Source organism: Mustela putorius, unplaced genomic scaffold (genome assembly GCF_011764305.1).
Source record: "Mustela putorius furo isolate JIRA1106 unplaced genomic scaffold, ASM1176430v1.1 tig00000738_pilon_pilon_pilon, whole genome shotgun sequence".
NCBI classification, from domain to species: domain Eukaryota; kingdom Metazoa; phylum Chordata; class Mammalia; order Carnivora; family Mustelidae; genus Mustela; species Mustela putorius.
Genome location: NW_025421463.1, coordinates 10,370,331 through 10,393,383, shown reverse-complemented (window position 1 = coordinate 10,393,383; position 23,053 = coordinate 10,370,331). Strand labels below are relative to the sequence as shown.

General features: G+C 47.5%; 1 protein-coding gene across 3 annotated transcripts in view; it reads right to left on the bottom strand.

Moving 5' to 3' along the window:
* The window catches only part of LARGE1 (LARGE xylosyl- and glucuronyltransferase 1), a 521,107-nt gene that overhangs the window by 280,127 nt on the left and 217,927 nt on the right, over positions 1-23,053 (bottom strand). For all 3 annotated transcript variants that reach the window (XM_004743092.3, XM_004743093.3, XM_013051560.2), the window contains exon 3: positions 12,184-12,485. In XM_004743092.3, the coding sequence (XP_004743149.1) occupies positions 12,184-12,485 (302 nt within the window). The remainder of the gene's footprint in view (positions 1-12,183; positions 12,486-23,053) is intronic.

Genomic DNA, 23,053 nt, shown 5'->3' with positions numbered 1-23,053 from the left:
GGTTTGGCAGCTACGAAGTCCAGGTTTCAAGTGTTTCGATGTAGTGACTTAAAGATGACCGGCTGATGGTCCCAACGACTGGAACATTCCTCTCCTCAGAGTGAAGGGTCTGAGCGTCAGATTCAGTGACCACTGGCCACTCATCAAGAATTCCTCCTTATATCTTAGGTAGATGCCACACTTGCCCAAAGCTCGGACACGGGTGATGATCTTACCTGCTCGTCCCCCACTCACACTGTGCCACCGGGACCAAAAGGATGCCGGAGAGCTTCTGGGAGGAGAGGGCATTCCAGTGACTCAGCCAGGGCCATCGTCACTCCTGACAGTCAGGGCCTGCTGGGATTCATAGCTCTCTGCTTGTCAGCCTTCAACAGAACCAGGAAAAGAACATTCTCTGTGTTCTGCACCCCTTGCCCCCATCCCAAGACACAAGAAAAAAGTCTCCATGGGGTTGGTTTCTCAAACAGGGATGCAGGGGAAAAAATGTCCCAAAAGAAATCCAGAAGAAACTAAGGGGTGGCAGGCCAGGCATGAGCCTGGCAGAAGGAATCAGTACCGTGCCCAGCTGCATTGCCCCAGCAACACCAGGAGAAGCAGGACACAGAGGGCCCGGGATTCCCTGCAGGATGCTGTCCGGGGCACCACTGAGTGCGAGCATCTCCTGTCGGGGCAACTGCCGGCAAGGAGAGAGAGGGGAGACCCATTTCAGCACCAGTATCTGCTGTAAAAAGTCAGCCCACACTGGCGGGACAGCGGGAGACCTCTGTGTGGGGGAGGCTGGCCTCCCAGAGGACGGGTGGCTGGGGAGAAGCAGAGGGCCAGGGGACAGAGGTGGGGCAGGGGTGGCTTGGTGGGGAAAACCCCACTGGAGTAAAGAGATGTGGTTTGAGCTGCAACATCAAAGCTAAGCTACGACTGTGTGACCTTGGAGCATCACTCGTGTCCCTGGGCTTCCTGGCCGTATCTGTAAAATGGAGATAAAAATGGGCACCGCACTGGGTCACTGTGCACATCACACAAGTCAGTGCAAGGAGGCGCCCCTGATGGACAGATGCCACTTGCCAGATGCCTAAACAGCACACGGGGAAGTTGTTCAACACCACTGAGCTTGAACTCCCTCACCTACACAACAGGGACTTAACACCACTCGTCCTCAAGGGGGTGAGAAGTGGCTCTCAAACTCCACGTGCACCACGATCCCTGGACGGCTTGTTCAGACAGAGTGAGGGGTGGTGGTGAGGGCAGTGGGGACTCTTTCCCCAAGTTTCTGATCTTGGGGTTCGACATGGGGGCCTAAGGACTGCTGACGTCCAAGGGATGCCGATGCTGCTGTCCAGGGACCACCCTTTGAGAACAGATGCTCTAGCTAAGTGCTCTGAAGAATGTCAAACACACACTCAACCAGACGTTAGCCGTGGTCACACTGAGAGTATGGGAGGTGTTCCAAGAATCTGTTTTCAGTGCCTCTCCAGTGGACTGCATAAAAGCTCATGCACTCGTATAAAAGAACAAGAGACAGCACCCATCACTGTCCCTAGGTCCTGAAATTCATGATTCTCTCAGGGTGAGGACAAGGCAACGGAGGAGCACTCATGATGTGGGCTTTTTCTGTGCAAAGAACAAAACCGTGGAAATCAGGAGACCTGGGTGGTAGCTGCAGATCTGCCTCTGACTGGCTGAGTGACCTTTTGCAAGTAACTTAACCTCTCTGATCCTTGGTGAATCCTCTACACAAGGAGAAGGATAGAATTTCTACACACAGTAGTACACAGGGGACACTTTCCAAGACCCCCACGGAATGCTTGAAACTGTGGACACTATTGAAACCTATATATATATTTTTTCTACAGATGCACAACCATGATAAAGTTTAAGTAATAAAATTAGGCACCGTAAGAGATTAACAACAGTAACTCATAATAAAACAATTATAGCCGCATACTGTAACCGGTTACGTGAACATGGTGGTCTCTCTCACAGTACCTTACGGTACCTCCCTCCGCCCTTCCTGTGATGACGGGAGGTGCTCACCAGGTGTGAGCTACAATGAGGGCAACGATGCGGGCGTTTGGACACAGCATCAGGCTCCCCAGGGTCTGACAATTCATCAGGAGGAGGGTCAGCTGTTTCCAGAACAGGTGACCACGGGTTACTATAACTGTGGAAAGTGAAACCACGGCTCAGGTGGGATTCTGGCACGGAATCCTAATATCCAGGGTTTTCCAAAACTCAAGATGAAGAGTGAGACAGGGTGGGACAGGTCTCGTCCAAGGTCCCGTGGCAGCCAGTTGATGGCAAATCGAGAAGCTGAATTCAGAGTCCTGCTGTTAAACCTGTACTACCCGGTCTCAATAAGACACATGGAACTAGGAAAATGAAAGAAACGTACAGCTGATAAGCCACCTAGAATCATCCTGCAAACCTCCAGGACATCCACAGTCTCCTGGGAAGCCAGGGTTCGAGTTCCCTCTCCTCTAGAGCTAAACCATGGAGCCAAAAGACAAACTTCTCTCAACCCTGTGAAAGACCAAAGTAGACACCTCCTATGATGTATCAATTATATTTCAATTAAAAAATTAAAAATGGGGCAGTTGCTTAAGCATCTGATTGCTGGTTTCAGCTCAGGTCATGATCTCAGGGTTGTGAGATCGAGTCCCACACCAGTGTCTGAGCTCAGCTCAGAGTCAGCTTGGGATCCTCTCCCTCTGCCCCTCCCCCCACTCATGCTCATTCTCACTCTGAGGTAAATAAAAATAAATCTATAAAAAAAAGTTTTAAATAATTTACAGGTAAGAGGAGACACCTCCTGACTGTAATGGCAGCCAAGCTGTCAGGGGCTCAGCAAGGAAGGGCAGGAAGAGCCACAGGGGCTCCAGGCCCAGTCTAAGGGCATGAAGGGCCATGCAGCCATGGACTTTGAGCACCTTCTCCACAGTCAAGGCCTAGTAAATGCTAAACCCATGAATGAACCACCCGGCATTGTCCCCCTGCATACTTCTGGTCTGCTTTAGCGCTTCCCCGTGTGACAAAGAACAGAGTACCCACAGCAGGCAGACCAACATTAGGGTGCATCAGGAGAAGCTGAACCCCTATTCAGGGCAGGTGGACTGTCTGCACACAGCCCCATACCGGCCCACCATAGACGGCATGTGCCATGCGCCCACCTACAGAATGACCCTAACCCAAAAAGCCCTCACATGTTGCCAAAACACACGGCCATTTGGCAAGTGTAGACGGCGTGCCTTCTCTGTGCCGGACTCCCCTGGAGGTGCCGGGGAAAAGCGGGGAGCAAAAGAGGCCGGACTGTGTAGCAACGAGTTGGCAAGGAGGAAGCTGGGGAGCAAGGCAGACCTTCTAGAGCTCAAGGCCCTTTGCAAGAACAGGGCTTCTCCTGTGTGTGAAGAGAGAAGCCACTTGAGGGTTCAGAGCTGAGAAATGGCATGATGCGACTTATATTTTAGAAGACCCTCTCGAGCCGTCCACTGAGAACAGATTATCCCTGTGTGCACGTGCAGGGGCAGTGGGGTGGGAGCAAGGAAGCTGGAAGCAGAGAGAACAGTCAGAAGTCTTCTGCAACCCACCCTGAGCACGGCGGATGCTGGGACAGGCTGCCCAGATGCCCTTCAGTGAGGTACGTGCTGTGCTGGTGCCAGAATCATCCTGGCTGCAGAGAGCCACCTCCCCTGGGGCAGCCACTGCCAAGAGACCACCAGCATCTCTAGGCACCGGCCTCAAGGACCCGCCTTCACAGACTGTGTGTGAAGCCTCACAGCACCCTTAAGCCAGAGGTGGTATGGGACAGGGAGGCAAAGGTGGAAGGTGCGACATGGCCACATGATGTTTTCTTTCCAAGTCCTTGGCGATCTGTCTGCAGTCGAGCTGCCTGGCAGAGGAAGCAGAGTAGTACGTGGGTTAGGATTTACAGCCCGTGGCGGGGATGTGGGGCAAGTGCACCCCTGTGCGCTGTTGCTGGGAGCGTAAAATGCTGCAGCTGCTGTGGAAAAGGATCTGGTGGTCCCCGGAATAATTAAAAACAGGAATGCCATATAATCCAGCCATCTTAACTTCGACGAACATATCCAAAGGAACCGAAAGCAGATCTCCATGAGAGGTGTGCACACCCATGCTTGTGACGGTATTATGCACAACACTAACAGGGGAGCAGCCCGGCTGTCCACCGTCAGATGAACGAATACACAAAATGTGGTCCAGACATATGGTGAAATAGTATCAGCCTTAAGAAGGAAGGAAATCCCGGGACACCCGGATGGCTCGGTACGTACGTTAAGCACCTGCCTTTGGCTCAGGTCATGATCCCAGGATCCTGGGATCCAGTCCCACATCAGGCTCCTTGCTCAGCAGGAAGCCGGCTTCTCTCTCTGCCTGTCTCTCCCCCTGCTTGTGTGTTCTCTCTCTCTCTCTCTCTCTCTGGCAAATAAATAAAATCTTAAAAAAAAAAAAAAGAAGAAGAAGAAGAAGAAGGAGGAGGAGTAAGGAAATCCTGTGTCACGCTGCAGTGTGAACTGTGAGGGCATCATGCTAAGTGAAACAAACTAGTCACCAAAAGACAAGTACCATTGGATCCCACTTCTATGAAGTATCTAAAGGAGACGAATTTCCAGGAAGTAGAATGGGGGTAGCCAGGGTCTGGGCGAGGGGAGGGGAAAAATGGGAGTGCGTCGCTGTATCATAGGTACAGTTCATTTCTCAAGATGGAAACATTCTAGAGATCCGTCACACAGCAACGTGAACATACTGATCACTACTGAAACATACATTGCATTTCTAAGAGAGTAAGTTTCATGATACATGGCTTTGCTATACCACAATTAAGCACAAGAGAGATTTCTAACCGTAGACCCGCATTTTTCAGCTATGTGGCCTCGCTCAGCTCAGGCTTCCCTAGTCAAAATTTCACGATGATTGAGTCCAGAAGCAACACATGGACAAGTGCAGTGTCTGGTACCAGATACTTGCACGAAAAGTGAAAGCAGACGTGATCACCAGCGCCCTGACCCCCTTCCATGGTGCTCATGCTCTGAACAGACTGGACGGCTCCCGAGGTTTCCTTACTTCCACAATATGCTCTCAGTTTCGGGTGCCCTGGTGTTCCCCCTCACGTATCAAACTTCCCATTTTTCCGGATATACCAGCACCTGTTGGGAACTCAGTTTCTTCATCTATTAAAAAAGGGTGGGGAGTGTAAAAATATGTCAAGGTCTGCTGGACAGATGACCTAAGATGATTAACATGAAGGGATTAGAGCCTGGCGCTGTGAACTTAGAAGACAGGCGTCAGCAATCAGTAGAATTGCTATTCATTTAAGAGTTTATAGTATTCCAAAGGCTCTATATTCAAGGTTTTCAGCCTTAAATATTCTTGAAAGTCAGATATCAGTTTCTTTCCTTCTGTCCTTACGCCAACTCTCCTTCAAGTAAGGATTGGGATAGTCTTTTCCCTCATGATTGAGAAGAGGACTTTCAGAGCTGCTGGACTCCCTCCTATGTGTCAAACGCTGATGCTCCCTTTGTACTCCCATAGAAGAGAGAAGACACAGTAAGGAGGAGATGAGCCACTGGGATCCGTCATTATTTGGGTCATGGGAGCAACTGTGCAAAATTAGGAAGGACCCTTTATTTTGTTCTGCTTTATTGTCACCGTCTTTCAATGAGAAGGTTGCATCTTTATTTATTATTGTTATTGTTGTTGTTAATGGCACATTTTCCAAAAAAAAAAAACATGTAATAAGAGAGCATGACAGAGAAAGCAGATCAAGGCAGGACTCCTTTCGAGTAAGCACAGACAGGAGGCTGTGGGAGACAGGACCCTCTGCCAGGGCCATGGTATGGTAGCCACCTCCAAGATTGTCCCCACAGACCCCTGACTGCGTGTGCAGTCCTGGTGTAGCCTCTCCAACACTGTGTCGGGGTCAGCCTCTATGACCTACAGAGCTTGGCAGAACTCACAGTATATGATATCCCAGGTGAGGTCCTAGAGACCTCTGCCTTGTTCTGCTGGATCCCTCTCTCGGGGACAGCGATCTGCGACAGTGTGAGAGGACACGAGCAATCCGAAGGACCTGAGGTCCCAGCCGTGCCAGCGTGCCATTCCGAAGCAGATCAAGTCTACCAATGACAGCCACCCTAGCAGACTTCGAACCCTCAACTGCACGAGAGCCCTCCAGACATGTACAACGAAGCTGCTTCCAGATTCCTGCTTCTCAAACTGGACAACACATAAATGCTTGTTATTTGACGTCATTGGGTTTTGGGGATACCTTGGTATGAAGCAATCAGTAACTGCTACACTTGCGTAGGGAAGGTAGCCTAAGGAACCACTACAGGAGCTAGAGTTCCCAAAAATCACTGCATTGGAAAATCCTGCTAGGTTTCTTCGAGCTATAATGTTCCCAAACTCCAGGGTCTGACATTCAGGGAAGACACTTCAGCAGATTTATATCCTTGAAGGGGCCCAGAAGAAAACCTCTGAGGCTAATAAAATATGAATCCAAATGCTGCAACAGTATCTTCCAATAGCTGGGTGAATAGGAGAGGTGGCAGGCAAAGCCCTCCACTGCTGAGTTATTTCATAAAATTCTCTAAAATGAAGTAAACGCGATAGCTCGAAATACTGTGGTTTCCGGGGCCCAGAAAATGAAGGCGCAAGGTGTCAACTTTTATAAACGTAATGCCTCCAGCAAAACAGTGCACCTGCACTGAGTTAACAAATACACTCACAATCTGAAAGGCAATTCTAAATATAAGTTCTTTTAAAAGAACAGATACATTCTTGCCTCGACCTACTGAGAAATGACTACTCCCCACATAGCTGTTGTAGCCTCCCAAGGTGAAAGACGACCCCACTGTGCCCCGTAACCTTGAAGGCTTTGAGATGAGACACCTGCCAGGCACAAACCAGGACTGGGGCTCTAAGCTCACGGGAGTGTGGGTCACAGGTGCTCTAATTCGCAGAGTAGTAAGGCAATGGTTCCAAGTACAGGTTCTTTGTTTTTTCTTTTCGTTTCTTTTCTTTCTTTCTTTCTTTTTTAATTTTACTTGAGAGAGTGAGAGAGAATGCACAGCCAGAAGCAGAGGGTAGGGGTAGAGGGAGAAGAAGACTCCTTGCTGAGCAAAGAGCCTGATGTAGAACTCGATCTCAGGAGCCTGATGTAGAACTTGATCTCAGGATCAAGACCTGAGCTGAAGGCAGATGCTTAACCGACTGAGCCACCCAGGCACCACCAAGTATAGGTTCTAGAAGCTTAGGTTTAAATTCAAGCACCACTTCTTCACGGCAATAAGACTTTGAAATGATTATTGAAACTTTCTTAGCAGCTTTCTAATGTGTCAAATGAAGAAAGTATGCCGTGTGGATTGAATGAGATATTTTATGCAAATTATTTTATGTAAATTTTAGCACGGAGTCTGATCTACTTTAAAGGCTGAGTAAATGTTAACTTTTATTACTATTACATTATGAACAAGAAATGAAGCTCAAAGCGTGGGGTAAGAGAGACAGACTGCCATAATGGTGGTCTCGCCTCAAAGAGTACCATTCACCTGACCTCCCACGGTAACAGTATCAATGGTTGTTGTAATTCAAGGATATCCACCAATTCCCTGACATTCCTCCCACTGAGAGATGGAGTGTGTGCTTTTTCCTGCGAAACTGGGTGAGTCTTTGAGCCTCTCCCAATGAAACGATTCCACTATCAGAAGAAGTGACACTGTGTGACGCTGAGGCCAGGGCATAAAAACTGTTTCTGTTCTACCCTGGTCACTGGAACACTTGTCCTGAGTCTTCAGCTGCCAGGGAAGAGGCCAACTGCCTGGGGCAGGGGGGGTGGGGGGGCCATATTGGAAGGAAGTCCAAGCCAGCCGCAGAGACGGACATGGAGAGGCTCTGAGTCTATGACAGGCAACAAGGAAGTTGGGCAAGTCCCCACTGCTTCAGCCTTCACTGTTCAGCTCTAGCAGCAAACTAATGACACGTGTACGACGGACCCCAAACTAGAACTGCTCACGGAATCCCTTCCCAAGTTCTTGACACAAGGAAACCATGAGAGCTGATACAATGACTGGTGTTGCTTTAAGCCATGACCTTGTAGGTGTTTCTCAGGCAGCATTAGGGAGCTGGAATGCCCAGAATAAGGCTCTGTGATGCTCGTACAGAGTTAGCTTCCCACCTGCTATCCCGTTTCACTCCCACAGCTGCACTGGGAAGAACAGATTATAAATTCTCATTTTTGTAATGATGACACAGACTCTAAGAGGGTTGCTGAATTACTCCAGGTCATCCGACTAGTGACGGACAAGGCAAAGACTCCCGCTCAGGAATTCGCACCCCAGTTCCAGTAACTTCTCTGCTATAGCAGAGCCAACTGCCGGAATGGACCAGAACCAGAAACGCAAGAAAAACACACCTATCCAGACACCCACAGGCCCAAGCGGAAATCCCAGATAATGATTCTGCTTCAAGTTCTGTGGCACTCAGAAACCAGCCCTCAAGGACACAGCACTGCCCCAACAACAGAGAAAAGCAGGAACAAATGGACAGCTCTTTGAAGGCCACATAATTAGGAACGATAAGAGGGCACCAGGACTGGCGAGGGCCCATTGTTTCCATCACCAGATATCTCGGCTGACAGCCTGGCCATCATTATAAAACACTTTTCAGAAATACTTGTCATAGCCCAGAGTAGTTTCAGTGCAACGAGGGAGGATGACAATGTCCTCGGTTATGAGGCACTGGGCTCTGACAGGGCGTCAGGACCGGCTTCGGCACTTGTAATGGCCAAGTGTCGCGATGAAGCGAGGCTTCTATTCTGACTCCGCTGACTGACGCTGCTTGTTTGCCTCTATGGCTTCTTCACCAAAATCTTTAAAGACGCCAGGCGACAGAGACACAGAAAGCAGCTAAACTGGAACGGGTACGAAGTCAGCATCTCAAGGTCAAGGTGCCCCCGGAAGAGACCACCTTGAAACAGGCCGCCAGCAGATCAAGCCATTCAGACTCATCTGTGGCGACTTTGAACAGAGCCAGGGTTTCAGCACAGACAATTCTACCAGAAATAACGTCAAGGGTCTAAGAAGTAACATTTTCAAGACACGCAAAGAGGAGAAAAATAAAGGAAAGAAGCTTTAATTCAAAAACAAAAGATGAGAAACTAAGTTATGAGAAGAATCAACAATCCCCAGGTTTGAATCCCTTTATACTGGTCTCAACCCACGTGAAAAGGAATGTCCACTGTAACCATAACATCTGTTCTCTCTGGCAGCAGAGCTCCAAAATGCTAGCAGAGAATGTGGCTTCCTCGAGTAAAAACCCACCTTTTCCAGGCTCCCTTGCAGCTAGGTGGCCACTCCTGGTAGCCCCACAGCATAGTTTTTCCATCAGTGTGCTCCAAGAGAAGGGATTGTGACATGTCTAACACATGTTACGGGAGGAAGCGGCATGCCCCCAACTGACCACTGCAGCTTTCCTGCCAGCTGTGGAGACAGGACCAAAGCTCGGGCACTCACCATGGACGGGACAACCTTGGGAATGCCAGGCAAGCAAACAGAGCAAAACATCACTGAAATCCACGTCCCCAAAATGGAAATCCCTACTTAAGATGCTTCCAGATTTTTCTAGCACAAAGAGAAATAAGATGCAAGGTCATTGTTTAGGTGGGATTTTTTTGATACTTCACCCTGAAATCAAACGCCAACAAGTTCTTTAGAATTTGCCTCTGGCTCTAATATTTATTGTCACCACTGATGTAGTACCAACCAGGCAGGAGGTTCATTTTTCTTGGGGGTTTACAAACGAGGAAACCGAGAAGGGAAAAAGAATGTAACTTGCTGAGTGCCACATAGCTATTAAGTGGGGCACGGGGCCAGGATTTAGGCTCAGGTCTCCCAGCTTTAGGAGCTGTTTTGTCTGCACTACTCTGGGGGGGCGCTCTAGGCAGAAGTCCTCTTTAGAAACAGGATGTGTCTCTCAGGAAACAGCACAGGGGAGAGAGACTCTTAGGAAGAGAAAGCCCGCACCGTCTCCCTCTGCTCCACTTGCCCCTCCCCACCCTTTTTTCCTTTCTTATTTCCATTTTTTCACCTCCTTGATCCTCAGTCAGTGCTCTGAGTCAGCCTGAATCACAACATGGTAAATACACTTCCTCCCTCTGGGCCTTTCCACCGAGTGGGCAGGGTTCCATCACCCACTCTGAACGGACACCAGGGCTCTAACCAGAGAGCAGAGAACCTGCAAGAAAGCCAGCGAGCCTTCTCCCAGGTTAAGGAGAGAAGTTCCCTGGATTAGGGTCCTCCCAAACCAGCCAGAAGCACGGGAGTCTGTTAGCCCGGCAGAGTCTTCATTTTCAAAGACACCAAGAGATGTTCAGGACCACAGGCCACTGGAGACAGCTGTGGCGGAATAAATGGACGGGACCCAGCATGTGGGCAGAGCTGCACCAACGCGCGGCATTTAACACCTCCTGACATTTGAATTTCTGGAGCATCTCTTTTCTGTGTCCTACCTCAACAGGAGAACCAGAAGGGGAGCTTTGTCTCTTTTTTGTTCAGTGGTATTTCCCAGCACAGAGAACGGTGTGAGAAACATGACAGAGGCTCAGGGAACGTTCACAGAACAAAAGAACGAAGGATAACCCAGAGTAACCATTCCCCAGCCCAGGCTCTCTGGGCTTCCTGAGCGATCAACTCTCCGTGTGCTGCATTCTTTCTCGCCGGGACTATGCTTTTCTTCACATCTTGTAAGCTCGCGTGTACATTCTCGCTGGACCTCCTCCATCCACCACTGTCCACCTCTCCACACCTCAGCCGGGCTTGAGAAGCCACGAGAAATCCGACTAGACCCAGGGGGCCCTCTTCCTTCACTGCTGCCCTTCCCCAAAATGGAGTCTAGTCAGCCCCACATTCCCCTGGGACCGACCATATAGTACGAGTAACGTAACTAATAACCACCCTCCCATGAACAACGTACTGCAGTCCACCGGGTGTTTTCAGCGAGGTCTCAAGTCTCACAGCGGCAGCAGGTAAAAGTAGCTAACTACAAATAAAAAGTAACCATAATTGATGGGATGCCTGGGTGGCTTGGTCGGTTGGGCGTTCAACTCTGATTTAGGCTTGGGTTATGGTCTCTGGGTTGTGGGACCGAGGCCCGCCTCGGGCTCTGTGCTGAGCATGGAGCCTGCCTGAGGATTCGCTCAATCCTTCTGCCCACCCCCTCACCCCCACCACTTGCACACATGCTGTCTCTCAAAAAAAAAAAAAAAAAAAAAGAAAAAGAAAAAAAAACAAACAAACCATAATTGAGAACATACCATGTATCAGGCACCGTTTCTAGCTTTTTATGACCTATCCCATCTAGATCTCATAAATGCTCCGTGAAGCAGAAACTTTTTTTTCAGATTTATTGATAAGATACCTAAAGTTCAGAGAGGTTAGGTAACGTGCTCAAGCACCCACAGCAGAAATCACTGGAGCTGGGATATGAACTCAGGCTTTTCTGGGTCACAGAAGGCCTTGCTCTTAATTCCTGTCCTTGGGAATGGGAAGAAGCAGGAGATGCGTGTGCGCATGTGCGTGTTCCGTGCAGACATAAGCACACAAGCACAAATGAGAAGGATGAGGATGGCAGGGAGAGGGGGTGCTAAGTTCTCCCGATATCCAGAGAGTTCCTAATACAGAAAGCATTCTCTAAGGTGGGGGGCCGGATATTAAGCTATAAAAGTTAAACCACCGCCTTAGTGAAGCAACAAGTGTCTGGTTCTAAACTCCAGAAGCTGATTCTAAAATGAGAAGGAGGCCAAGGGAACTGCCCAACAGGGCCACTACTCCATGTGCACCACTCACACTATAGTCTAAGTAAGAAGCATCCCCAGGATGGATGACAAATCCTGAGTGGGTCAAAATGAAGAGCCAAGAAACAAGCAGTAGTTTCCTTCCCTTTGCTCTTAACTTTATCTCTGTGGTGTAAGCCCTTTTGTGCCCATTTCTCAGATGGTAAGACCAAGGCCCAGAGAGGCTAAAGGACTGGCCGGCCCGCACAACAAGGTTATGCATGGTGCCAGATTCACACTGGGGCCGAGCCAGGGATGCCGGCGTTTTCAAGGCAACCTGGCTGGGTTGCCAAGTGACACCTGTGAGGGGTGAGGGCCAGGGGGCCTCTCGGGATACTCCTTACCTCACACTTCTCCACGACCGGCTGCTGCCCGCACTCAGAGCTGTTGCCAGCCACGATGCCGGCGCGAAGGTTCTCGCTGTCGCCCGTACCCTCTTCCATGGAGTAGGTCTTGGAGTGGTTGCCGTGGCGGTGGGCTGGGGAACGGCCCTGTGCCAAGCTGAGCTGCCGCCGCAGCGCACGGTTCTCCTCCTCCACCTCGCGCACGCGCACCTCCAGGCTCTCGCGCTCCCGCTGGCTGGCGGCCGCATACCTGGGGCTGTGCGGCTGTGACTCCAGCGGCGACAGGGACACCGGCTTCCCATCTGGAGGAGGTGGTGGGCGGGGGAGGGGAGGAGAGACCAGGTTAGTCCGGACCAAACAGCCCACGAGCCCTGACCCACGCCCCACGCATCTGTCACTGCAGCTCCTGCAAATAATATATACTTTATATTATAAATATATATATTATATTACAAATAAATCCATCCAGACTGACCTGGGGACAAAGCTGAGAACAGAAGGACTTAACTACGGTGATAAAAACGAGCATAACGTTTAAAGAAGATAATTATAATTTTTCCTAATGAAACACACTGTCTTCCCTGCACATGTCCAGGTTGACATTCTTGTTCTCCAAAAAATACGAATATGAAGGACTAGCAGGTAAAGGAGAAAGAAGAAAAGGAGAACGTGGAAGACAACAAAAAGGAGTAAAAAAGAACAAATATTAATAATGACAAGGTTCATTTCGTTCTTCCTATGTGAACTCCTGTTCATCCTTCAAAACCCTGTTTCAGAAGCCTCAGTCCCACGGGAAGCCTTCTTCGGTGTGCCAGCAAAATCTTTTTCAGGCTGTTCGAACACACTTTTTGTACATATCACTATGAAAAATGTGTACCCATCATACTGTACTTGGTCAATCGCTTTAGCGAATGTTTCCTGCGAAGACTGTTCAATGAAAACAAAGAACAGGTCATACTTCTCTTTGTGGTAAGGTATCATACCATCTGATGCAAATGCCATGAGGGTGGATACATGCGTCCAAGCCAAGAGTCAAATAATCAAAGTGCAATATAAAAGAAGAAAGGAGGAGTGCAATTAACAAGGTTTTCCCACAAAAGCAGTGACCACTGCCAGCAACACACCTTTTGACCATAATACACAGAGAGGATGGTAGGTCTCCCAAGTCACACAACCAGAACATGGTGGTATCAGAATTCGTACCCAGGTCTCTCCTGAGCCTGAACCTGTTAAGGAGGTTCGATTAAACCTCCTTAATGCTCCGATTAAACACAGTTTCATAATCAGCCCTATAGAGTGCTATGGATTTTTAAAAAATTTTATTAATGTAAAATCCCCATTTCCCAAAGATACTCAGCACGCCACACCTTGTATACAGGGGCACTGGGGACAGGACACAGCCAAAGCTGTCACTCCCCTCTGCTCCTGTGCTGTCGAAATCCCGAGACCCTTCTAGACAACCAAGCAAAAATGACCTCTTTAGAAAATTATCCTCTCTTAGCTGCCTGCCAAAAAAAAAAAACCCAAAAAATCCAAAAACCCCACAGTTTCTCTTTTTCCACACTTGGGGTTTTTATTCTTCCTGCCCAGACCCCACTGAGCTTCCAAACTGTCCCAGAGAGTCTCTGTGACTCACAAAACTTGAGGATCAAAGGAAGCAATGAATAACACCCCTCAGGCTTCCTCTGTGCCCTAGGACTGCCTAGGCCTCTGCCTGGGGCTTTGTGATGTGTCTGTGCGCCTTCACAAACACATTCTTCTCCCTCTTAATCACCTCGGGGTTAAACGCCTGAGCTCCTGACCCTCTCACATTAATGCGGCATCTCGGACTCGCTGAATTCCACTGCCTGGGACCACAGATCAAAAGCCGAGGCGGAGTGTGTGGGCGCACAAAATCACAGGTTGATTAGGGCTGTACGGACACTGTATAAGCTCTGACCCCAACTTTTGAAACCTGTTTCCCTGTTTGGTTAAAAAAAACCCAAAAACACAAAAAACAAACAACAGCAAAACAGTTCCACGAAGGATGGAAATGAAGAGGTCACTGATGGCAACTGTGGTTCCTCAACTGCCATCAACCCTTCGAGCAGGGGTGTGGAGAGATGAGCATCTAGCTTCTGGCAGCAGAGAGCGGTACACTTCAGTGCGGGGCCTGCTACCGATTTGGGCAGAGCTGGGTAGTTCATGCTGATAATGTCTTAGGCGATAGCAGCCAAAGCAGGTGGCAACGGGTGTCCCCACTGGGGATAAGGAAACAGACTATATAAACATTTAAGCTTTCCCATTGTGCTGCAGGGGGACTGCTACTAAGGTCTCTGTGACTGTATGAGGCCCCATTTCTACCTTTATGCTGTTACAGGTACAGATGCTCTGGGGCCTGTGGGGTCTTCTTCCTTATGAAAAAAAAAACCAACCCTGGGGACATTTGGGGAGGAGCCCGGCAAGCTCTAGAAATACTCTAGGGTCCCAGAAGCTCTGGAAAATTCATATCAAAGGGGAGCAAGAAATTTGTTCTTTTGGACGTACTGCTTAAATGTTGTGAGCTCCGAAACAGGAGCAGAAATGCTAACCTGTATGGTGACTAACATAACATAAAAAAAAAAGAAAGACAAGAAAAAGAAATGTTAACCTCACAAACACGATGGGAGGTTTAAGTAAGATACGGAAATATAAAGCTCTGAGCACTTTGCCTCTCACTGGCAATAGTTTCAGTAAGAGGAGGTAGTATTAGGGGTAAGATATGTTGATGACATAAATTAGGTTGTTACTTTCTCAACACAGGCTGTAAATTTTCTTAACACTGGGCTGTTCTCTAATATATGGGAGAAAAGGGCCGACAAACCTTGGCTTGTTTTGATCTGTGGCATCTCTGAACCTTCAGCCTCAGGCAGGTTCAAGTTCATCCAGAGGCAAAGTGGAAGAGTAGGCAGGCTTCCCACGGGGACCTCATCCATTCCTCTGGCTCCTCCCCTGAGAGCCCCCCATTTTGCACACCAATGATTCTTTGATTACGTGCTTATAAATAAAGGCATAATTATGTAATCCCCAAGCAATTACAATTCCAGGGGTGGCAAGGGGGGCAACCCTGTATGAACAGTCTACCCTTCTTTAGACCCCAGATGGCTTTAACCACAGTTCACTCTTAAAGGCCTGCAGGTGTTTTCTGTCTGTAAAGCCCTATAGATTTGTCACCAAAGACAACACACAAAATAATAAATTCCAGGCCTTAAGGAGGGGAAGCGATGTATGGAAAGGCAACGCGTCTGCTGTGCCCTGCACCTGACATATAGGAAGTACTCAATCAACAGCGGAATTGGGATTTCTGGTTTGTTCTAAAGATATAGGGTTATCCCAAGCTGGCCCCATTTGTCGTCTTCCTTGGCCAGGTTCCGCTTCGAGAAGGAAATCTCCCAGAGCTGTGCTGCAGCGCCCTCTCCACTCGGACTTTCCCTGGCTCCGTGTGCACGCAGACTGTGTCTCTACCCCAGGTGATGGACCCCACTGCTGCCCCATACACAAGTGGCCTGTTGCTCAGGCATGTTCATGGTTCTTTCTAATTTCACTCATCCTGACTCCTGCTTTTATTCCTGGACTACTTACTCCTCTCTCTGGCTCCTGACCTCTTTGTTCGGGCTTGTCCTGGCCTTTTGGGTGAAGAGAGGGGGAAGGGTTAGGACAGCGAAAGGCTGGCTTTTTAGAGATGGTCTGCACTTCCCAGTGATGTCCTGTGGGCTCTGGTCTCTCCTGGGGGCACTCTCCCTAGCTTTTAAAGGTCAATTTTTACCATTCATACTTCCCCTGCTGCAGAACAATTTGGGGACTCTGATGGTTCATTTTATGTGTCAACTTGACTGAACCACGGCGTGTCCAGATAATTTGGCCAACCGTTATTCTGGATGTTTCTGGAGGAGCTTAACATTTGAATCACTACATTAAGCAGACTGCCCTCCTTCATGTGGGTGGGCCTCATCCAATCAGTTGAAGGCATTGACAGAACAAAAGGGCTGACCTTCCCCTCACTAAGAGATTTCCTCCCAGCCTTCAAACTGGGATTTTTTTTTTCCTTCTGCTTTTGGATTTGAACTGAAACATTTGGCTCTTCCTAGGTCTGGAGCCTTCCAGCCTTTTGAATAGAACTATATCAGCGGCTTTCCTAGGTCTCTAGCTTGCCAACTAACCCTGCAGATCTTGGGACTTGCCCATCTCCATAACTGCATGAGCCAATTATTTATAATAACTCTTTACACACAAACACACATGCACGCATACCCTCTTCTTTTATTTCTCCGGAGAACCCTGACAAATGCAGGGACCAAGAACAGTCCACAGATCATACTTTGAGTGGCACTGCCCATACCTAGCCTCCAAACCCCAAGGCCTGGCACGCTGCCTGAACCTAACAAACATTTGAGGAAGGGAAGGGCTGGCATCTAGAACTACAAAAATGGCATAAAAATTGGCCTAGCAAATCTTAAACTACCAGATACTTAAAAAGTGGCCTCGGTATCAACACACACACAAGTAACTTTATTGTAATATTAAATGCTAGGGAATGAGGAAGAGATAATCAAGAAAGGCAAGCAAATCAAGTAGACTTGTCAGGAGTCTGGAATTCAGAGTAAGAAAGAAAGAAATTTAAATTATGGTTCCACTTACTAATTAACCTAGGCAAGAGACTTAACCTGTGACTCCATGTTTCCATATATAAAATGGGGGATGTGTATGTGTGTATATGTACATTACCTAGCATCAGGCCTAATTAAGGTAGATACATAAATTCTCCATTTCCTCCCAACCTACTCCATGAAACCAGGAAGCAGGACATGTAAAGAAAACAGCAGAAAGGACCCCTCATTTCTGAGCCCCTTTACCTTTGGTTCTCTGTTACTTTTCCTTCCAGGTTCTGTATTTCATATTCACACGGTCTGTCTGTACACGTGTCACACCCTAGTCACAGAATGCCTCTACGTGCTGGCCCGCGGTTCAGCCCACTTTGAGTTTAAAATGTCAAAGGAAAACATTATTCAGAAGCTTAGTCGACAACATCCTCCTCCTCCCTCCAAAATTCTCAACAAACATGAATATGAATTTATCAGCAGATTTGAATCTCTGAATCCACTTGAGATGAATGCTCTGAATTAAGAATCAAAACATCTAAGACGGAGAACAAAAAAGGTAAATTGAAAATCAACCTCCGTGCAGTGTGGTGACAGAGATTAGGGACTTGCCATCCGAAACGTTCTAAGTGATGATCCGAACAATTTGTGTGCACTGAGCCTCTCTGGATCTCTCCAGGGGGCCGGGGTCGGGCGCCGTGAAACCCACGGCTTACACGTGGACAGAACAGGACTGCAAGGCTCACTAACGTTGGCACACCAGGACCTGGGTGGGCCTCCCAGGCCCGAAGCCCACCACAGAGGGGACTCCTACCAGCCCCCTCCAGTGGTGTCAGACCTAATCTCTCTAGCCAAGGACACCAAAATCCTGCACCATGCCCAGATTTCAGGATGTCTGTCCTGCATCATTCTAGCCATGAGGAAGACGCTGCATCCTTAACCTTTCTACAGCAAAATCCCCCTACGTACAATCTGTCACCGGGGCCTGAAGATTCTTCCTCATGTTTGAAGCACTTGCTTCGCTCACTGTTATTTCAAATATCCCATCCCAAACCGAATCTTTTAATCTTATCCTAAGACGCAGGTCAGACTTTTTCTGTAAATGCCCAGAAAATAAATATGTTTTACTCTGAAGGCAACGCAGCCTCTGATTCAAGTAGTCCACTCTGCCAGTTCAGCACAAAAGGAGCCAGAGAAATGTATAACACATGGGCATGGCTGTGTTCCAATAAAACTTTATTTACAAAAACAAGGAGTGGGCCAGATTTGGCTCATAGGCTCTAGTTTGTGAACCCTTGTCCTAAGAACCCTGACCTCCGATCTCTCCCTGTCTATGCCATCCTCACTCACGGATGCCCACGATAATGTTCTTTAACTCTATTCCTACTGCATTCTGCAGTTTTTGACAGTGCACAGAAGAACTCCATCTACTTCAAGGTCATCAGTCGAATTCAACAAACACTCGGTCACGGTTCCTAGTGAGTACATGTCCAGTGTGTGGAAGCCATGTGTGCCATCTCATTTAATTTAGCAAGACTGTAATGAAGCAGGTATTTTTGCTATGCTGGCTTGACAATGAGAGCGGAAAACAAAACAAGAAATAAGACACACGAGTTAACTTGTTCAACGTCATCCCAAAAGCAAATGGCAGAGGGAGCATCTTGGCTCCAGATCAATTGCCCCTTTTTGCTCCAAATCAGAATGTGTCCTGATCATCCCCTCTCTAAACAGCTCCAATCTAAGTGTGTGTTGCTTCATTTTCTGGTCCCTTGGGCCAGTGGTTCTCAGTCCTGGCTGCCATTACAATCCCCTGGGTAATTTTTTTTCAAAATACTGATGTGCACGGCCCCATCCCCCAATGACTGAGCTCAGAATCTCTGGAGGTGGGAATCTGGTTAGCATTTTTAGCAGCAGCCACCCTCATGAGGGTCCCCCTGTAGAGTCAAGATTGAGAAACACTGGTTAGGCATTTCCCTCCATCCTCTGTTAAGACACCATAAACCCCGTTTGCAACAACACCTGCTGGCTCCTGAAGGCAAATTTAAGAAACGGCTCAGACGCAAAGGAAGTCTTGCATTGCCACACTTAATTCCAGTTTTGCTCTGACCCTGGGCCCCAGTTTCCCAGCCCGTGTCTCTACTGTATTCTTAAAACCGCTCTCTTGTGTATCCCAGGACCTTTCTGATTTCCTAGAAACTAGGCTGTCCAATGTTCTAGTTACTTCAAGCTTGGGGTTGTTTTGATTCTGTCAATGCCTCTCCTTCTGAGCTCCACTGGAACTCTTTACAAAGCAGCTCCCCCTGCCCCCCACCCACCCACTCCAGCTGCCAGACCTTCCAGCTTCCCTGGGTCCAGACTCCCTTCTTGGGATCAACAGATCACCCTGTGCCAAATGAATTCTCCAATTTCTCACCTTCCAGATAGGGCTGTGTTCAGTTTAAAAAAAAAATAAAAAATAGGGGCACCTGGGTGGCTCAGTGGGTTAAAGCCTCTGCCTTCAGCTCAGGTCATGATCTCAGGGTCCTGGGATCGAGCCCCGCATCGGGCTCTCTGCTCAGCGGGGAGCCTACTTCTTCCCTCTCTCTCTGTCTGCCTCTCTGCCTACTTGTGATCTCTCTCTATCAAATAAATAAATAAAATATTTTAAAAAAATAAAAAATAAAAAATAAATGCTTAAACACAATCCTCTCCTTTTTAATTAACATCAAAATTTCACATCTTCTTTTAATACATTTTGAAATCACAAAATAAATATTGCAGCCAGAGTCACTTTAGAAAAATTTAGAGAACTCCATTTCATCTTCAATGTCTCACTTTCTTTCTTTCATTTTTCTTTTCTTTTCTTTTTTTTTTTTTTTTTAACATTTTGACCGCTGGATGCCTATGGGACAGCTGCATCTGAGATGGCACTAATTCTGGGCAGTTTACAAGCCAGAGTGAGACATGGGCCTCAGCCTGGACATCTTCCTAATTCCAGAACTGTGGAACCAGATCTGCGGTACAGAGGAAAATGGCAGTAGTCACAGGCAGAGAGGCTGCTCACTTGTTATGGGGTAAACAGGGAACATTTTACCCAAAAATTCCCCAAAGTGATTTTCTGGAAGTTGTCTTGGCAACCAAAGCAAACTTGAGTTCCAGCAAAGACCTTGGAGATCTTCTGGCAAAGACTGAACAACAGTTAAGAAAACTGTTCCCCACAAGCTTCTAAAAAGAATTTGCAACCACAAAGCCACAGAAAGAAGCCTGGCTCTGTTTTATCATAATAGGGTAAATGCAATTTGACTTCTCTCCTCCATGAAAGTATTTTCCAGAACCTTGTGTCTTAAAGAGCTTAAGTTTAGAAAATGACATTTTTAGGGGCACCTGGGTGGCTCAGTGCGTTAAAGCCTCTGCCTTTAGCTCAGGTCATGATCCCAGGGTCCTGGGATCAAGTCCCACATCAGGCTCTCTGCTCAGCAGGGAGCCTGCCTCTCTGCCTACTTGTGATCTCTGTCTGTCAAATAAATAAATAAAATCTTTAATAAAAAAAAAAAAAGAAAATGCTATTTTTAGCACCAATTTGCTGTACCCATAGCTGGGTTTTTGCTCTAGGTGCTTAAAGTATACCTTAATGAGCAATGATATCAGTGTTTTGCTCCTTGGAACTCTAGATTCAAGGACCTCAAAGCTTCAAATGGTTTTTTTTTGCCAAATATCTTAAGTTCTGAAAGTTTGAGGCAGCTGTTCTTTGAATTACTAGTCTCACAGCAGAGTACCCAAGTCTTTCCACTTCTAAACCTGGAAACCTGGCCGGCCAATCCTAGCTCCCTTCGATGTCAAGGGAGTCTTAAGTACGGAGAGAAGGACTTTATCGGTAGCATTCAAAGCATCACCAAACCAGGAAAGGATAAGGTATATAGTGCTTTTTTTTTTTTTAATATAATTGCGCAATTTGACATTAGGGTCCAGTTCTTTTAGATCACCAGGTGGTTTAGGAAACAACTACTGGACACAGCATGTCCTGGAAAATGTAAGTAGATATTCACTCCATATATGAAAAACCAATGAGTGTGTGAGAGCATAATTCACATTCCAAACATCTCTGATTAGCTTCAGTCCCCATTTAACTCACTGAATTCAATCCCTTTTTGCACGGCCTCAAAGACACCCTGCTTTAGTGGTGGTCTCCAGTGGCTGAATTTGGAAGACAGTGTTTCCCCTTGAACAGGATCTGTAGTCACACGTCATAGGCAAGCAACAGTTAAACAGCCCCCTTTAATGGGAGCGTCATCAAAACTACAAGCAAAACTATCATGATTTTATCCTTTGCAAAGCATGAACTGGCCATCCTCACCAGAGTCATTAACACACTCCCTAACTGAGAAATATTTCAAAACTTCTTTGTTATTTTCTCTTTGGCAGTACTCAAGATGAGAGATTCCCTAAGTATTTTTCCACCAATCCATTTTTTTTTCTCCAAATCCTAGCAATAAATGTGTTATTTTATATGAAATATTCATGGCCCTTATAAAACCCTACTAATACGTTCCAAAAGCAGCAAATCCTATGTGCTGGGGAGAACCATATTTTATAGTAAAAATTTTCAATGAGGTTTGATTTTTTCCAACGAAAATCTTGTTCAAATTAACAGAGCCACATGGGATGACTCTCTAGCAAGGTTTTAAAATTTTCACATTTGTCACACTAAGGATGTTGAAAGCTATCCTTTCCGAAATATGTGAATCCCTACTCACCATAAAACTCAAGCTGTCATTTTTGGTAGCCATATTAATTTACCAAAAAGGATTTTTTTTTTTTTAATGGGGAGTGTTGAGAGTAATATCCGGTTTGGATAGCAGAGGGATGATTTCCCTGGCAGACAACAGGTGTTTCAAGGATACCAGACAAATCAGCAAAAGACTGGAAGGGCCCCCTCCCTTCCTGCTCCTTGATTCTTCCTGCCCAGTGCTTCTAGATCATTCTCCTTCAGGAGTGGAACATCTCAGGAGTGGAGCTGACTTTCCTGAAGTCAGCTCTATGGAAAAGAATTAGGGAGTCTTGTACAAAGGATCTGAAAGAATGACTGCTTTATACCCTGAGTGTGTCTTTAATCAAGGGACATCCAACATGAACATCAGGGCTTTGCTCTCCTGGGGAGGGAGAGGGGCTTACAGACAGCACACTCCGACTTCACCATTCTCTGTGTTTGCAGGAGTGCAGGACCGCACTCTCAGGAATGCCTTGGGTCTATAACAGGGAAACTCCATGTAAAACAGGACTCGAAGTCTCGAGTGCTCTTCATGCCCTATGTCGGGAATGGCACTCGGTCTGCCGCTCTGAAATGAGGCACATGCCAATTCGGAGCAAAAACCTCTCTTCCACTGTGGTGCATGGAAGTGAGGATTTACATAAGAGAAATATCCTTGCTCCCATTTTTGGTGTTTCGGGAGATCTAGTGTGAGTGAGGACTGGCTTGAGCTGTATTATAGATCTTGGGGCCCTTCCACAAACCCATCTCCTCTACAGGCAACTGGTTTTGAGACAAAGTCACGGCCCTCTGCACAAAAACCTCACCCAGCTGCCTGCGGATATCACGCTGTGTGTAAGGCACAGTGGGCCAGGGGAACCCAACTCGGGCCTGCGGTGCTCCCGATGGAGTTGCATCTGGTAACACACTAGAAGGAAGGGGCTGACGAGCAGGCCCGCAGAGAAGGTGGCGAAAGACCAGGTGGCTGACACGGGTTAACGTGAGCAACGGCCACGGGGCCCACCGATGGCAGGAGCAGCTGCCACGCAGAATATTCTAACACATTTCCAAAAGAAGAGGAAGCGAGGATTTCCGTGACTGCGGCTGAGCCCCTCAATCGCATCCCTTTCCTGAAAACTGCCACATCCCCTAAATCAAGGCCATCGTCCTCAGCTCAACTGGAAATTAAAAACAAGAGCAAACAAGCAAAAGCCTGCCTGAACGTCCCCTTCCCTATAGATGACTGCTTCCCTTTCCTTCATCATCTTCTCCCTTCTTCCCTGTCTCCAAACCCCTTTTATCAGTTTGACTTACATTCTAATTATCATGAATATCTATAGGGAAGGAAACAAAGGAACAACAACAAAAAAGAAAAACCCTCATCATTCCTCCCCACCCCCCCCACCCCCCCCACCCCCAGGGCCCTTTTTTTTTTTTTTCTTCTTCAGTCATTCCAGGCAAATCCAAACCATCCCTCAGGAGGAAATCGGAATTGAAGTATAAGGGTTTATCAGGATAGCCTGTGGGG